This window comes from Babylonia areolata, chromosome 7 (assembly GCF_041734735.1).
Source record: "Babylonia areolata isolate BAREFJ2019XMU chromosome 7, ASM4173473v1, whole genome shotgun sequence".
Lineage (NCBI taxonomy): Eukaryota > Metazoa > Mollusca > Gastropoda > Neogastropoda > Buccinidae > Babylonia > Babylonia areolata.
In genome coordinates this window covers 13,826,225-13,843,940 of record NC_134882.1, presented here as the reverse complement: position 1 = coordinate 13,843,940, position 17,716 = coordinate 13,826,225, and the positions used below count along the sequence as shown (strand labels likewise).

The 17,716-nt window shown below is 44.1% G+C and overlaps 1 protein-coding gene across 2 annotated transcripts in view; it reads left to right on the top strand.

Annotated features, from left to right (window-relative positions):
* Nucleotides 1–17,716, top strand: part of LOC143283730 (uncharacterized) — a 57,713-nt gene that overhangs the window by 25,508 nt on the left and 14,489 nt on the right. The window contains exons 1-6 of one of the 2 annotated variants that reach the window (XM_076590011.1): nt 5,432–5,527; nt 8,806–9,925; nt 13,182–13,366; nt 15,630–15,737; nt 16,667–16,810; nt 17,290–17,371. In XM_076590011.1, the coding sequence (XP_076446126.1) occupies nt 9,022–9,925; nt 13,182–13,366; nt 15,630–15,737; nt 16,667–16,810; nt 17,290–17,371 (1,423 nt within the window). In that variant the 5' untranslated portion in view covers nt 5,432–5,527; nt 8,806–9,021. Of the gene's footprint in view, nt 1–5,431; nt 5,528–8,805; nt 9,926–13,181; nt 13,367–15,629; nt 15,738–16,666; nt 16,811–17,289; nt 17,372–17,716 lie in introns of those variants that run through there. The other variant, XM_076590010.1, reaches the window with a different exon arrangement.

Sequence of the window (17,716 nt, the reverse complement as noted above, 5' to 3'; positions counted from 1 at the left end):
TATTCAATAAAGGCCGTAGGCCCTCATGAAGGGGATCAGTGAACACAAATTGTTACATTCCAGAACAATGTGGAACAAAAAACATTTAACTACAATTCTAGCAATGCACATGCACACACAAAAAGCACAATTAATCACATATCAAACTGCGGATTTTGAATGCCTTATACAAGTATATAGCGAACTGTTTTACAATGGTTTCATTTGTTGATGACATTAGCAAGGAAAGTCGAAACAGAGATGGAGGTCTATGATATTTTTGTGGAGAGAGAGAGAGAGACAGAGAGAGAGAGAGAGAGAGAGAGAGAGAGAGAGAGAGAGAGAGATCGATCCCTTTGTGAATTCAGAGTCACAGAAGCAGAACGGGAAGGCTGTTTGAGGGAATAGGAAATATCATTATTTGTGTGTGGGCATCGATCTGAAGACCATAAATTCTGTATACCAGGGCCTCTGCTATTTGATATGCATCGTTAAGTTGTCTTCAGTTCACTCAAACAGCAGCTAGCTGAAATCTGTGTACAGATTCGGAGATTCGTATGAAAATAGTGTGTGTGTGTGTGTGTGTGTGTGTGTGTGTGTGTGTGTGTGTGTGTGTGTGTGTATTATATGCACGTATACATACACATACATACAGGCGTATTGATGTGGTCACGCATGCACACACACACAATAAATAGACGCGTGCATATGTAAACTCCCTCCTCTTTCGCCTTTTTTTTTTTCTCTCTCTCTCGCGTTCTCTTTGTGTGGTGTGTGTAGGTATGTGTGTGTGTGTGTGTGTGTGTGTGTGTAGGGTGGGAGGTATTGGGGGGAGGTGTGGAGGATGCGTGCATGCGTGTTTGTGAGCGCACATGCGCGCGTGTTTGTGCAACTCCTATTGGCCCCTTTGTCCCCCAACTACACACCACACAAAGACGTTTTTAAAGTTCTGATCACACACACAAGCAAAAACCTTTGTGCACTGATCGCGTTAAGATTCAGGCCTAATCCCTGTGTGCCGTTATATTATAATCAACGTGCAGTATAGTAGGCTATTTATAATTATATTCAAATAATGTTTCTTAATTCTTTCTGTTTTTACATTAAGAATACTAGTTATTACCTGCAGTGTGTGGATGTATGTATGAAACGATGTATGTGATATTATTTTACGTTTGTATCTTCGTAATATTTGTAGGGGCTGTTGTTGGCTTTTACAGTTATGGTCCCCATGTTGTTTACTTGTTTATGTTGTGATAATGCACCTGGCCAAATTTCTCCAGTTGGAGATAATAAAGTTATTCTTATCTATCTTATCTTATCTTAATAGTCTCATCTTTCAAACTGGTTTCCAACTGCAACAACGTTCACTGCTTTATTACACTGGTGATTTTTTTTTTTTCAAATATTGTGTGTTGAAAAAAAAAAAAAAAGAAAAGGCCACTGCTTCATACCAAACAGAATGCATAACTGTAATGTTTTCTTAGCTGTTTAACGTCTTCAGTTCTTCAGTTTAACGTCTTTCCACTTTAAGCGAAATTGGAAGCTGGTTGTTGTTTGTTGTTGTTGTTGTTGTTGTTTCTTCTCTGATATGTAACCTTAGACATGTTAAGTTGCGGGTTTTTGTTTTTTTGTTTTTTGGTTTTTTTTAACAAGCGTAAAGAGACAGAACGATAGGAAGAGTGAGAGAGGTGGGGGAGGAGTAGGAGGAGGGTGTGTGTGGGGGTGTGTGGGGGTGGTGGAGAGAGATCTTGATAGAAAGCTTGCTGAATGCAAACTGCCTAAAGCTTGTGACGTTGACTGGAAAGCTGGTTCGCAGTTTCCACTTCACTGAACACGGATAATTGGAATACAAACCTAAATTTAGAGTCAACTTCAAACAAGTAGTTTATCACGGCGTTATTGCCCAGTTCATCGCCCTCGTTAAATGTAAAGTTCAAAGAGAATGAAGGAAATTCACGGACTTGGAGGGAGAGGAGAGGGGGGTGGGGTGGACAGGGGGGCGAGGAGGGGGGCGAAGGGGGGGACGGGGGGGGGGGGGGGGGGGGAGGCGTGGGTGAAAGGGTCGGAGCCTTCTCCAGAAAGGAATCTAACGTGGGAGGCACTACGGGGGTCAAAGAGAAATCTGTTCAGAAAGAGCTGGAATGTGAACGCTCGCTCTGTGTGTCACACCTTTCATGGGATTCGGTATCAGATCCGGTTTCTCAAGGAGGCGTCACTGAATTCGGGCTAATCCACACACGCTACACCACATCTGCTACATGATAGGCAGATGCGGTCTGACCAGCAGCATAGACCCAGCGCGCTTGACAGGCCTTGAGTGCATGCATATGTAATTGTGTATTTATACCTTTCAGAGTGGATTTCTTCTACCGAATTTTTGCCAGAGGACAGCACTTTTGTTGCCGCTGGTTCTTTGTCAGTGTTCAAAGTGTGTGTTGCACACAGAACCTCGGTTTATTGTCTCATCCGAATGACTAGACGCTCAGTTTGATTTTCAGTTGAAACTCGAGAGAAAGGGAGAGATCAGGAATCAAAACCAGACACTGACGGCCGCTGCATTGGCAAGAAAAGCGTCTTAACCATTCCCGTCATCACTTTTCTAGGTAGAAATGCAAACATTGGAGCATCAACTCATGAAAACTGAGCATTACTGCTATTGAAAGAAATCAAGCTTTCTAATGTGCAAGCGGTATTTAACGGTACAGTATTAACTCAATTCCAGGTCAGGTCAGCGGCATAGCCCTTGCTACTGGTGCCATGTAACCAAGTACTACCTGTCGCATGTGAAGTCTCCCAACGACGGACCAGGCGGAGGAGGTAACCTTTCCCAACGGCTGTGAAGGCGGAAGAGGATGACCAAAGGGCAGGGGGGTGAGCTCTTATCCTTGGCTGGAAGTCCTCCTAGGAGACGGAACTCTGAAGAAAAAACCTGCACCTGCCGAGGCCGTCCTACACGTTGCAGTATCTGCACCTGTGGGACTGTGAGCGTCGGTAGGCGAGAGAATGGGGAAGGGACTGCACAACTCCTCTTCACTAAAAAAAAAAAGAGAAAAAAAGTCACCTGTGCTGGTCAGGCAACCAGGCAAAAGCCTCTTCTCACACACACACCGACAGAAAAGCTTGCCTGCCTACTCATCCGTCGGTCCGACGGGAGGCTCCATCATTCACTCAACACGGAAAGACAGGACTGGGTCCCGCCTTCCTAGGAATGCCGAGCCATTTTTACAGTAGGTTTGAATTCACTGCCCTTGGCGACGGTCGTAATAAGTTATGGGACCTTTAACCTGAAATTGACACTTTCACAATCACGATACCACCACCATGATATATATATATATATATATATATATATATATATATATATATATATATATACATACATACACATCTCTATGTTATATTATTTGCTTAACTATCAACGTCTCTATGTTATCTTCTTTGCTTATCTTTCTATGTGAATATGAGCATCTTTACGCACAATGTGATATGTATTGATGCACGTGGTCGATCTTCAGTTTTGTTATTTAATGCGTCGGTCAAAGCCATAGGCACATGCTGGAAGTCGATACTTGAATGTATGTGGTGTTTCGCTTATACTACATTTTATTGATGTTCAGCTTCGACGTCGTATATATATATATATATATATGTGTGTGTGTGTGTGTGTGTGTGTATCCAACGCATTTCCCCTTTTCAACACACAATTTCAAAGTATATACGCGAAATCAATCAATTCACTACAGAAGAAGAAGAAGAAATAATACACCTGCGCCTTTGCTCTTAGCTATGATCCTTATCAAGTGTTGACAAGCGTATGTCTGTATACATGGGTGCCGACGAGCCACAGAGCACACGGCACACAGTATTGTGTAGTGAAGAAATGAAGCGGAACCTATGTGGTGTGAAGACGTGTGACAACTATCTGTATAGAGCCTATAATATATCTATCCGCTCTCAGCATGGGTCGAGGAGCCCAGTTATATCAGTACTCTCGGCGACAGGTCTGTACACATATATCTACGTCTGGTTAAGGCCAAATTTATTGTTGTGCTTGCTTGCTTGCTTTTTTTTTCTTTCTTCTATGACAGTTTACTTGCCTCAAAAAAAAAAAAAAAAAAAAAAAAAAAAAAAAAAACAACAACACCTGTGGACATATGAATGCAATTGGTGTTGACATTGCAGTAATCATCTTCATTCATTCATTAATTCATTTTTCTTTCTTTCTTTCTTTCTATCTTCCTCCCCTCCTTCATTCCTCCCTTTCATATATTCATTCATTCATTCATTCATTTATTCGTTCGTTCGTTTTTCTTTCTCCCTTTCTTTCTTTCTTTCTTCTTTTTTTCTTCTTCTTTTATTTCATCTTGTTTTTGCTTTTGATACTTTAATCGTATTACATAGTATGTCTAAAAGAAACGAAGTTGATATTTGTGGGTATGGCCTCTGTGATGTGATCATTATTAACTACGGTCTTAATAATTATCAATTCCCCGCCCCCCCCCCTACCCATACAAGAGTCACAGTTCCTGATGATGATACCTGTTTAAAACATACAGATGCTCATGTGCGTTAGTCATGATAATTAACTTTGAAGTCACGGTTATTATTTTTGTTGCCGGTTCACGATTATGGCGTCATACCTGTAGAACAATATAGACATTTAAAGACACAAAAGTATTCATGATAATGTGTCCAACATTTTTTTTTTTTTTTTTTTTTTTTTTTTGCAGCACAGATCATTTCGGAAGCGCCTTTTCCACTACATTCACGTGTATAAATACCAATTTTAAACACGAAAAGACTTCCCGAATGCGGATTATGGCTGCCTTAACGACGGGGTGAAAACGGCCATACATGTAAAAGCCCTCTCGTAGATATGAGTAAAGCTGGAAGTTGCTGCGAACGAATTATTAAAAACAACAACAAAAAACAAACAAACAAACAAACAAACAAACCCAACAAACAAACACACCACAAAAAAACAACAAAAAAAAACAAGAAAATCAAAATAACGTAGATCTTTTGAAACCAATGAACTACCATACGTCCCCCCCACCCCCCAACACTCCCTCTCTTCCCTACTTTTGTAATCAGTGTGTAGTCTTGGTTCCAGCCATTGTCTTGTCAAAAGGTGTGGGGGTGGGTGAAGGTGAGGGTGAGGAACTTGAGTAGGTAGGTAGGAGAGAGGGGATTGGGTCTGGGGGTGAGGAGGGGGAGGAAGGAAGGGGGTGGGTGAGGAGGGGGAGGAGGAAGGGGGTGGGTGAGGGGTGGGTGGGGGGGGGGGGAGTAAAAGGTGTTCCCGGGCGTCAAGTTACAAGCGAAGTGTCTTCAGACCAGATCTTGACTCAGGGGATACCAGGGGGTGTGATATGTGTAAGCAATGCAATTCTTCACTCGGATGGTCGGTCGTGAGAGCGGTGTTTGGTGTGTGTGTGTGTGTGTGTGTGTGTGTGTGGACAGTGGTGAGTGAGGGACAGAGAGAGAGAGAGAGAGAGAGAAGTGAGTTGGTGATCTTGTGCCTCGTTGTTTCTGGACAATTTGAAAGGTAAACTTTTTTTTCTATCTCACGGTTATCTCTCTCTCTATATATATATATGTCTTTCTGTCTCTGTTTTTATCTCTCTCTCCCTCTCCCCCCCCCCCTCTATCTCCCTCTCTGTCTGTCTGTCTGTCTCTCATGCTCTCTCTCTCTCTATCTGTGTGTGTGTGTGTGTGTGTGAGAGAGAGAGAGAGAGAGAGAGAGAGAATCTGTCTTGCTTTCTCTCTCTCTGCCCCCACCTTCCCCTTTCTCGCACACACAGTCCCTCTCTCTCTCTCTCTGTCTGTCTGCTTGTCGGTCCCTCTCTCTGTTTTTTTCTGTCTCTTTCTGTCTCAGTCTGTCTGTCTGCCTCGCTCTCTCTCTCTCTCTCTCTCTCTCTCTCTCTCCCATTCTCACTCGGTCTTTTTCTCTGTATGTCTGCCATCCCTTCCATTTCCCTCTCACTCTCTTTCTTTTCTTGTCTGTCATTCTCTCATCCCCCCCCATCTCTCTCTCCCTCTCTTGTGCCTCCTTGTTTCTGTACAATTTGAAAGGTAAACTTTTTTTCCATCTCACGGTTATTTGTCTCTCTCTATCCGTCTTTCTATGTGTTTAACTCTCCCCCCCCCCCCCCCCTCTATCTCCCTCTCTGTCTGTCTGTCTGTCTCTCACGCTCTCTGTGTGTGTGTGTGTGTGTGTGTGTGTGTTGCTTTCTCTCTGTCTGCCCCCACCTTCCCCTTTCTCGCACACACAGTCCCCCTCTCTCTCTCTCTGTCTGTCATCTTGTCGGTCCCTCTCTCTGTTTTTTTCTGTCTCTTTCTGTCTCAGTCTGTCTGTCTGCCTCGCTCTGTCTCTGTCTCTCTCCCATTCTCACTCGGTCTTTTTCTCTGTATGTCTGTCATCCCTTCCATTTCCCTCTCACTCTCTTTCTTTTCTTGTCTGTCATTCTCTCATCCCCCCCTCTCTCTCTCTCTTCCTCTCTTGTGCCTCGTTGTTTCTGTACAATTTGAAAGGTAAACTTTTTTTCTATCTCACGGTTATTTGTCTCTCTCTATCCGTCTTTCTGTCTCTGTTTTTATCTCTCCCTCCCCCCCCCTCTATCTCCCTCTCTGTCTGTCTCTCACGCTCTGTGTGTGTGTGTGTGTGTGTGTGTGTGTGTGTGTGTGTGTGTGTGTGTGTGTGTGTGTGTGTGTGTGTGTGTGTGTGTGTGTGAGAGAGAGAGAGAGAGAGAGTCTCTCTTGCTTTCTCTCTCTCTGCCCCCACTCTCCCCTTTCTCGCACACACAGTCCCCCTCTCTCTCTCTCTGTCTGTCTGCTTGTCGGTCCCTCTCTCTGTTTTTTTCTGTCTCTTTCTGTCTCAGTCTGTCTGTCTGCCTCGCTCTGTCTCTGTCTCTCTCCCATTCTCACTCGGTCTTTTTCTCTGTATGTCTGTCATCCCTTCCATTTCCCTCTCACTCTCTTTCTTTTCTTGTCTGTCATTCTCTCATTCCCCCCCCCCCCCCCCGCCCCCCACCCTTCTCTCTCTCTTTCTTTCCCTCTCTCTCGTCAGTGAAATGTACGGTGATAATTCCTAGTAAGAAACTTGTTTCTTCGTGCGAAATTGAGTTGATTGATTGAAGTGTTCAACCCCCTTGAAAAACAACAACATTTTGTTTCTTCAATAAAATGTCATGTCATGTTATGCTCTCTCTCTCTCTCTCTCTCTCACTGTCTCTCCTTCCTCTCTCCTTCTCTCTTTCTCTGTCTGAGACACAGGCTGAATGCGAAGATAAAGTCAACGACCTTGTGGTGGACACACTGGAGCTGTCTGGTGATATTCAATTCGACCGAGTCCACCGCTTGAACCCCCGGCCCAACTCACCCGTCATCGCGCGCTGTACCTTTTTCAGGGACAAGGAGGCGATCCTCAAAGCCAAATCCAAACTGAAGGGCAGCAATATCTTCATTGGGGAGGACTTTTCTATACGAGTCAGGGAGGTGAGGAAGAAGTTGTCGCCACACCTGAAGAAGGCCAGGAGTGAGGGCAAACGAGCGACCATGATTTTCGATCCCCTCCTGATCGATGGGAAAAAGTTCTACCTTGGGGAGGGGGGACTCTCTTAGGGGAACGGACTAGGGGGGTGGCCTGCCTGTCTCGACACCGGTGACAACTGTAAACTGTGCACGAGATAGCTGTGCTGAATCAGTGAACTGGGACGGAGTCAGAAATTGAGTTGATTGATTGAAGTGTTCAACCCCCTTGAAAAACAACAACATTTTGTTTCTTCAATAAAATGTCATGTCATGTTATGCTCTCTCTCTCTCTCTCTCTCTCTCTCTCTCTCTCTGTCTCTCCTTCTCTCTCCTTCTCTCTCTCTCCTTCTCTCTCTCTCTGTCTCTCTCTCTCTCTCTCTCTCTCTCTCTCTCTCTCTCTCTCCGAACAGTTTGCATTTTGATATCGGACCTCATACTGCAAATAGAAGTTCGTATTTTAATATAGAACCTACTGCAAATAGAAGTTTTCTGCACAAACCACCGGTCCAAGGCGCCCGTCGAGTGCCTGTTGCAAATTGGAAGAAAAGTATGTGTTTCACATAGTTGGAGACTTCAAAGGTTCGTGACGCAGGCGTGGGCGACAGGGTGACCTATAGTCGGTCTCTTCAAAGGGAAGGTCGAGGTTTGGCTTCTGTGTTATTCTTGTGATTGTTTCTGCAACAACACAACTCGTAGTAGGAGGGGGCGGAGGGGGGAGGGGTCGTAAATGGTGCGGGAGGGGGAGGTTGGGGGGGGGGGGGGTGGCGGGAGTTAAACCAGGCATGGTGATATTTCACAGTCAAGACACGTATGTATGTGCCTACGCATGCACGCACGCATGCGTGTGCACACAGACACACACTCGACAAACACATACACACACACAGACACACACACATCTCTCTCTCTCTCTCTCTCTCTCTCTCTCTATATATATATATATATATATATATATATATGTATGTATGTATGTATGTATGTATTATACACGACGTCGAAACTGAACATTAATAAAATGTAGAATAAGCGAAACACCACGTACATTCAAGTATCGACTTCCAGCATGTGCCTATGGCTTTGACCGACGCATTAAATAACAAAACTGAAGATCGACCACGTGCATCAAGACATATCACATTGTGCGTAAAGATGCTCATAACCACATAGAAAGATAAACAAAGAAGATAACATAGAGACGTTGATAGTTATGCAAATAATATAACATAGAGATGTTATCGGGGTATTTCAATCGCCATCATTGCTTTTCCCCCTCACTTGTTTCCTGTGTTTCAGGCATCAGATGTTCTCCTGTCCAACGTGACGAGACGTGACGTGACGTGGTGACCTGCTCTCGCGAGGTCACGATGTTGCTTCCCTCTGCAAACCAACAGATAGTTCGGCGGACGTGACCAGACCAGACCAGTCCAGACTTTGACCCCCATCGACAGGAGACGACATCAGTCATTGCGTACTTGATTAAATTAGTGAACTTACCCCGAGTCTTTCAACATGAGCAGTATACACTACCCCACGCTCGTGTCTGTGGACCCACGACCAGTGCAGCCACAGCCTCAGCGCCGAGAGTCTTTCCCCCTGCACCACGTGAAGGGCCGGAAGACCTCCACCACCACCACCACCTCCTCCTCCTCACCACCTGGCGGCAAACCAGGAATCCCGGACCGTCAGCGGTCAGGTTCCAGGGACAGGAACAGAGACAGAGACAGGGACAGGGACAGAGACGTCATTGCCAACCGGAAGCGGAGCTCCTTCCCGCTCCTCCCCCAACCTCGTGGCCTCCACGATGACGTCAATGTGACGACGTCATCTCCAAGTCGTCACTCCATTACGGAGGTGGTGGCCAGGATGCGGGTTAGGGAGAAGACTCTGCTGGGGGAGGATCTGTTCAAGGGGAGAGGAGGGGGAGGAGGAGGAGGAGGAGGAGGAGGACACGGCTCGGCCAGCAGTGGGGGTAAAGCGTCTCCCAATGCTTTCCATCATCCTTCAGGTACCACCGCCGCGGAAAACGCAGCACCGACAACATACAGACAGGCTGAGTCTTTCAGACAGGACGCTGTTTACGGGGATGTAGAGGCAAGGACGTCTGTTAGGAAGGATGTGGCTAGGGCCTGGGAGACTCCTAGAGGTCGTCCCAGCCACGGTGCTTCGGGTCCCGCCTCTGTCAGACCCTCCGTCTCCTGGGGATTCCACCTAGCAACTGGACAAGACTCCACACACGCAGAAAGACCAGCTGGTCAAAGCCGTGCAGAAGGAGAAAGACGTGCCCATGAAGATGATATTCATCGGGACGAGGCCGAGTCCCCCCTACCAGAAGATGCTGTGGTTCGCGATGGTGACGGGGTTGACGAGAATGAGTACGATGATGACTTCGATTTCGATGAAGGTGAAGAGGAAGGTAAGTGTCATCTTTGTCCCATGTGTCCGTCGTGTTGTTAGAAGTTTTGAACGGTTTTGTGGCGCGAACTACTGTTGCTACTACTGCTGTTGCTGTTGCTGCTACTATCTTTTTTTCTCTTTTTTTTTAAGGCCTCAGTTGCATGCAAGTCCACGGATAACATTGTGCTGCTACCGTCATTAATATTCCTACTTATGTTGCCTCTGTTGGATATAAAGATTCCTTTTCTCCAAATCTTGATATCATAGCTTCCTTTGCCAGCCGGGCTGTATGTAAACTGCGATATACTATTAGCTTTTTAGGCTTTTTTTTCTGTTTTCAGATTGGTTCAAAGCTCCATGAACTGATCCAGGATGACTTGAATTGTACGCAATCCCTCACAGACTAATCACGAACACACATGTGCTGTGTTGTCAACTTTCTGTTTTACTGTTACAGAAAAGAAACTTAAGTTTCACGGTTCATTTTCTGTGAGATATACAATAAATGAGCGTCAGCTATGTCATGAAAAAAAAAAATCAGCACAAAAAAAACAACAACACACAACACAACCAATTATATTTTCTGTTAAAGAATACAGTCAAATGAGCGGCGAGTCTTTCTGTGAAGAGCAAAACCCAAATTAGCACGGATAAGTACAATGAAATAAGCGACAAGTTTTTGTTGTTGTTGCTGTTTTTGTTATTCTGCAAAGGAGACGTTCAGGTATGCGAAGGGAATACAACCATTAAGCGCCAGGTCTTTCTGCAAAGAAAACTAAGTCTTAGCTTTCTGTATGCAATACAGCCAGGTAAGCGCCAGGTCTGATGTATGGAGTGAGGCAGTCAGATGAGCGCGAAGTCTTTTTGTGAGGGATACAACTAAATAGGTAAGTGCCAAATAAATTATCTCCACAACAACTATAACCAATTGATTGCCATCAATTGTTTCTGTAATGAACACACCAAATGAGCACACGTACTTTATGTAAGTAATTCTATTAATGTAGAATATTTGTTCCTGGCTTGCTCAACGGCTTTGTTACGGATATCAAAACCATTATAATACCATTATTAACCATTGGTTTTAGTAAACCGTTGATTGCTAAATTACAAAGCGTAGGCGCGTACTCCACACTGGACTGAATAGCCTTCGTGAATAAAAAGATAATTTTCTATTAATGTAAGTCCAGCAAAATCTTCATTTTTCTCCATTAACTCACTCAGTACGGCCAGTCCTCTCTTCTCCTCTACACAGACCCCTCGGATGTCCAGTGGGTGTCTGAATGACCCAACCTTTAGCTTCCGTCGTCAGAACTGTGGTATTCTTTGTCAACATTCACCTCTTCAGTATAAGAGCGTCCCGCTTGCAATATTTTGATGATGGTAATTGGGATGAAACGCTGTTAACGTCGTCTCTTTCGCCGTTCGTATGGAGAGAGTTAACGAGAGGATTGAAGGAGGAAGATGGCAGAATGGTGAAGACACTCATCTGACAAAACAGTGTCTGTGAAGGTCTGGGTTTGCTTTCCATTCTCGCCCTTTCTCCCATATGTGACTGGAAAAAATCAATCTGAGCGTCTACTCATTCGGGTGAGACAATAAACCGAGGTCCCATGTGTAGCACGCACTTGGCACACTGAAAAAACCCAACAACAACGACAACAACAAAAAGAAAACAACAACAAAAATACAAACAAACAAAAAACAAAACAAAACATGGCAGCAAAAGTGTTGTCTTCTGGCAAAATCATGCAGAAATCCATTCTGATAGGTACACAAATGATTTTTATATTACGCATACACTCAAAGCCTGAGCAAGCGCTTTGGGTTTTTCTGCTAGTCAGGCATCTGGCAGATGTGGTGTTGCGCGTTTAGAATTGTCCGAACGCAGTGACGCCTATTCCAGAAACTGAAACTGAAACTACCGAATTAATTCCACAGGAACACAAGCGGAGTGTGTTCAGGGCCAGCACCCCCCGGCCCCCAGCCTTCCACCCACACTAGAAAAAAAAGAAAAAGAAACAACAAAAACAACAACAAAATACTCAATGGTGAGTCTTTTAGGGGCAGGGCTATTGGACAAGTGACCAAGAATGATCCAGTACCGTGAATCAGTAAGTGGAAATCCTGTAGTGAACTGGGCTCTTAAGAATGGACTTGAGTTAGTAATCTGATGAATTGTTATAAACGTTATAATTGTTTCAAGAATAGATGCGTCTCTCATATGTCAGGAATATAGGAGCTTTAAGAGTGATGGAGAAAAAATAATGAGCTATCTGACGAACAGTAATTTTTAGATCTAATAATGAATAGGTACGAAACAATCACTGTTATTTGTCATACGCCATCTCTTTTTTGTAATTTACGAATCCGATTGTAGCCATCTTGGATTTTATGTAACAGCTCAAAATATCCCAACATTTACGAATTGACTTCCAACGGATTTTGATCAAGCACTACGAATCAGATCACTATCAACAACAACAACAACTAATATACAACGCAAAACAAGGTATCCTGGCAGTCGCTCGAACGGCTTCGGCAATAACTTTTACTGGTTAATATCCACATTTCTTCACCTGTACTTTTCTCGTTTAGAAGACGGAAAAAAATTGCAAACTGGTTGATAACACTATATATACGCTACATTTCTTCCCCTCCACTATTTGACTGGCCTTCTCTTAGTGTCATTCGACAGGGGAAGAAATGTAGAGTACCTTATGTACCATAATGTTATTGACCAATTGACAACTTTCTACGTCTTCGTAACGAAACTGAACGGGAAAGAACACAGGGGGAAGAAATGTGGATATTATTGGCTTTTTGGGGGGGCGGGGTTCTTGTTCAAAAGGGTGACGGGCGCAATAGCCGAGTGGTTAAAGCGTTGGACTGTCAATCTGAGGGTCCCGGGTTCGAATCATGGTGACGGCGCCTGGTGGGTGAAGGGTGGAGATTTTTACGATCTCCCAGGTCAACATATGTGCAGACCTGCTAGTACCTAAATCCCCTTCGTGTGTATATGCAAGCAGTAGATTAAATACGCACGTTAAAGATCCTGTAATCCATGTCAGCGTTCGGTGGGTTATGGAAACAATAACATATCCAGCATGCACAACCCCGAAAACGGAGTATGGCTGCCTACATGTCGGGGGTAAAAACGGTCATACACGTAAAAGCCTACTCGTGTGCATACGAGTGAACGTGGGAGTTGCAGCCCACGAACGAAGAAGAAGAAGAAGAAGAAGTTCAAAAGAGTTGGACGTTTGTTATGACAGTGGCCGCACAGCGCGAGCAGTACCGCACGTGCGGGACCACGAAGACGGTGTATCAGCGGGCGTGCCAGGTGCTGAGGGTTCAACCCTCCCCGGCCTTCTTACGTCAGGTCAACATCGCCGTCATGGACCTGCGTGACGTCAGGCTGGGCCCGGCTGACGTCAAACCCATCGCCATCGCTCTGGTGGTGAGAGAGAGAGAGAGAGAGAGGTGTCCGTGAGGCTGATAAGACGTCGGTTTTTTTTTCTATTCATTAAAAAAAAAATTTTTTTGTTTATTCATTCATTCATTTATTTGTTTTATTTATTTATTTGTTTATTCATTCATTCATTTATTTGTTTGTTTGTTTCGAATATTTATTTGTTTCTCTATATTTATTTATTTATTATTTATTTATTATTCATTTATTTATTTATTCATTTGTTTCTCTTTTTGTTTGTTTGTTTTTCGTTCTATCTATCTATCTGTCTATCTATCTATCTATCTATCTATCTATCTATATTCGTTTTTAGAACGACGTCAAAGTCGAAAACGCGCAGGGCGATTGGAACACATTTAAAATTAATAAGAATGCCGTTTATTTGTGGAAAAATTCCTTTTAATACGAATGGGGGAAAAAAGACGTTTTGACTGCAAATGATAATGAGAGGCTGGATAATCCTGTGCTTAACGTATTGATGGAGAACGAACACATGTTTTGAACGTTTCCATAATGTATATTGCCCAACACTCGGCTTATATCACAGATTGACAAAAGTTTCCAGTAGGGCCAACAGCAAAGTGAGAGCTGTATTATCAATGGTTTCTCCCATGCAATAGGAAATCATTTACAGCTTAGTCTTTTGCGAAAGGCTATGACTATCAAACTGTAAGGGAAAATTGCACTGGCTCTACGTGATGCAGCCTTGGGGGCTAGTTGGCATTTGAGAATCATCCCAACGCCGACTGTATTAAAACCCTCTTGGCCGAGTGAGTGGGGATGTAACTTGGGCAACACACTCTCCACTATAATCAAATTCTAGCTCAAATAGTCGGAACATCAGTTACGTCCTCTGCTGTTCTGATGATCATATATAAATTGGCTGTCGAAGTAAGACCCCAGGGTCGAATCTTCGTTGACTCTTGATCTCGTTCTGTGTTTGTAATCTTGTAACGTGTTCCTTCTCTGTCCATAAGGTGTAGTCTATCCCCTTTTACTGACGTTCGTTTTATACTTCAATAGCAATTTACAAAATACATACGGCAACATCCACAATTGTTCCCCTCAAGACGGAGTAAGTCATGTTCACAATAAGGCGTGGGCGTTCACTCCGCCAGTCACATAGAGCAGTGGCAGGGAAGAAAATGTGGATATATAGGCATTCATGCGTCTTCTGTTTTTCCTCACAATCAGTCAACGTCTGTGCATGTTTGTAGAAGTGCATAAGTGAGTTTGTGACTGGTGTAAATGTGTTTGTGAATGCGTGCTTTGATGTGAGTGTCTGCTTGCATAATCATAGCCTGCGCATGAATGAGTGCAGGGAAAACGACCGTGTAGTTATGCTTACAGAGAAGATAAAGTTGTTCTGATGGGATTGGGTTCCCCGTCTGTGGAAAGGGGGTTTGGGGGGTGGGGGTTGGGGGGCGGGGGGGGGGGGGGGTGGGGGCGAGGGGGTAGGGGAGAGGATGTTGGGGGATCTTTCAGTTATAAATAGTAATCCTCATCCTGCCTCTCCCCCCCCTTCCCCACGCTCTCACCTTCTGGAAATTATGTGCCAGAAAATTCTTTTTTTTTCTGTCGTTCTCCTTGTTTCTGGCCTTTTCCTTTTTATTTCTGTCGTCCCTTCTCTTTCTTATTTTCTGCCCAGCTGGACATTGGACCACTTTTTTGTATACAAGAAAGCATTTGTTATATATTTTTTTTTCTTTTTCTCTCCACTTAATAATTAGTTTTGCTATGATGTATTCTTTTTATCCAACTTTGTTTTCAATTTTAACATGGTAGACATGGAAAAACAAAAACAAAGACAAAACCCCGCACACATTGAAAAATCAAAACACAATAAAGTTTCATATTTTCCTAGCTTTTTCCATGACATCTGATTTGAAAAAAGAAATTTTTCCTACACATGTTTTCACCACTTTTCCCAGTCTCCACAGTGAGAAAGGCCAATGACTTCCCAAAGGCGGCAGTCAATAATCGTTATACTTACGACGAAGAAAAAGTAATGATTTGGAGAAATTCTTTGGGGGTGGGGGGTCGGGGGGGTGATATGATAAGAGCCAGAAAAATGATTGACTTTCATGCCATACACTTAAGGATCCTCTTCTAACACAGATGAACATGGATCAAAACACACATAGAAGGAGGAATGCCTTTCAATGCAGATGTTTCGAACAGAAAGTGAAACTGCCATCAGCCATCAGAGAAGTCAGTATTCAGACCATGAACACGGAGTCGTGTGTTTCAGCGAGACGGGCGGCTGTGCAGCCTTGACCTTTCTAACAATGACCTGGGACCTATTGGGGTCAGCTACATCGCTGAGATGCTTCAGGAAAACACCTCGCTCACTGATTTGGTGAGTGTTTATCATCATCATCAGCATCATCATCATCATCATCATCAGCAGCAGCAGCAGCATCATCATCATCATCCACATTCACAACAAACATCCACATCCATATCCACATAATTATCATCGTCGTCATCATCAAACATCATCGTCATAAAGGTAACGCATGTCAAGAAGTTTATTTCGTGTGACCCTGGGGGCTTTGAAGCAGTACTGACATACATGCATCTTTTCCACTCAGCATACAAATAAGAAGACTGTTGCAAAAAAAAGAAAAAAAAAAAAAAAGTTGTTCTTCTTCTTCACCAGCATTGCCATAGCCATCATAATCACTGTGGTCGTTGACATGATCATCACCATAAATCACCATTATCATATTCGTCATCATTGACATGATCATCTTGTTCTTGGTACCACTGTGTTTTATGAATGTGGAAGTCTGAAGCAGTTAACGCTTCATTCACTGTTGTTGGAGGAAGGTGGCAGAATGGTTAAGACGCTCAGCTGCCAATACAGAGAGTCCGTGAGGGTGTGGGTTCGAATCCCGCTCTCGCCCTTTCTCCTAAGTTTGACTGGAAAATCAAACTGAGCGTATAGTCTTTCGGATGAGACGATAAACCGAGGTCCCGTGTGCAGCACGCACTTGGCGCACTGAAAAAGAACCCATGGCAACGAGAGTGTTGTCCTCTGGCGAAATTACGTAAAATGAAATCCACTTTCATAGGTACACAAATATGTAAGCATGCACTCAAGGCCTGACTAAGCGCGTTGGGTTATGCTGCTGGTCAGGCATCTGCTCAACAGATGTGGTGTAGCGTGTATGGATTTGTCCGAACGCAGTGACGCCTCCTTGAGAAAGTGAAACTCACTGTTGTTGCACTGTGTCTGTCTACCTGTCTGTTTGTCGATGTGTGTCTGTGTCTGGCACCACGCAGAACCTGTCGGCCACCCAGCCTGGGAGGGAAGGGGTTAAGGCGCTGTGTGAGACCCTCCGGCACAACCGCACCCTGGCCTACCTGTGGCTGGAGGAGAACGGCATAGAGCACACCGAGTCCCACCTCCTCGCCGACCTCATCAGGGTCAGCCTTGTATTTTCATTCTTCTTCTTGTTCTTCTTCTTCTTTTTTTCCCCAATGGTTTCATTTTCTTCTTCTTCTTCTTCTTCTTCTTCTTCTTCTTCTTCTTCTGCTGCTGCTGCTGCTTCTTCTTGTTTTTCAATGGTTCCATTTTATTATTATTATCATCATCATCATCATCATCATCATCATCATCATCATCTTCTTCTTCTTCTTCTTCGTTCGTAGGCTGCAACTCCCACGTTCACTAATATGTACAGGAGTGGGCTTTTACGTGTATGACCGTTTTTATCCCACCATGTAGGCAGCAGCCATACTCCCGTTTTCGAGGGTGTGCATGCGTATGAATGCATGTGTAAGAACGTTCTTAACCTTTGGCATTCATGTAACACGTGGTTCCTAGAAATAGGTTGTTGTCCACATTAGCATTGAACGTATCTACTGAATTCCGAAGTGTTGACTGTCTGTATGTGTGTGTGCAGAGTGTGCCCACATTGAGGGGTCTTTACCTGGGGCACAACAGACTGGGCTACCATGGGGGAGCGGCCATTGCATCTGCTATCGGTAATAAGACACCTTTCTTTTACATTCAGCTATCGGTAACAAGACAAGTTATTGGTGTCCGCCGACTGTCGGTAATAAGACAAAAAGATGTGTATGCCCATTGTTGTCGTTAATAAGACACTTTTGTTATTCCTGCTATCGGTAAGAAGACACAATCTCTCCCCTTGTCGCACGCAAACACTCTCTCTCTCTCTATCTCTGACTTTTTCTCACACACATCCACACCCACTCACCCCACCCCCTGTCCCTTCCACACACACACACACACACACACACACACACTATGAGTGTTATCAGAAAACGTACCCAAAATTTGTCGGGTGATAGCTGATGAGCGGATAAACA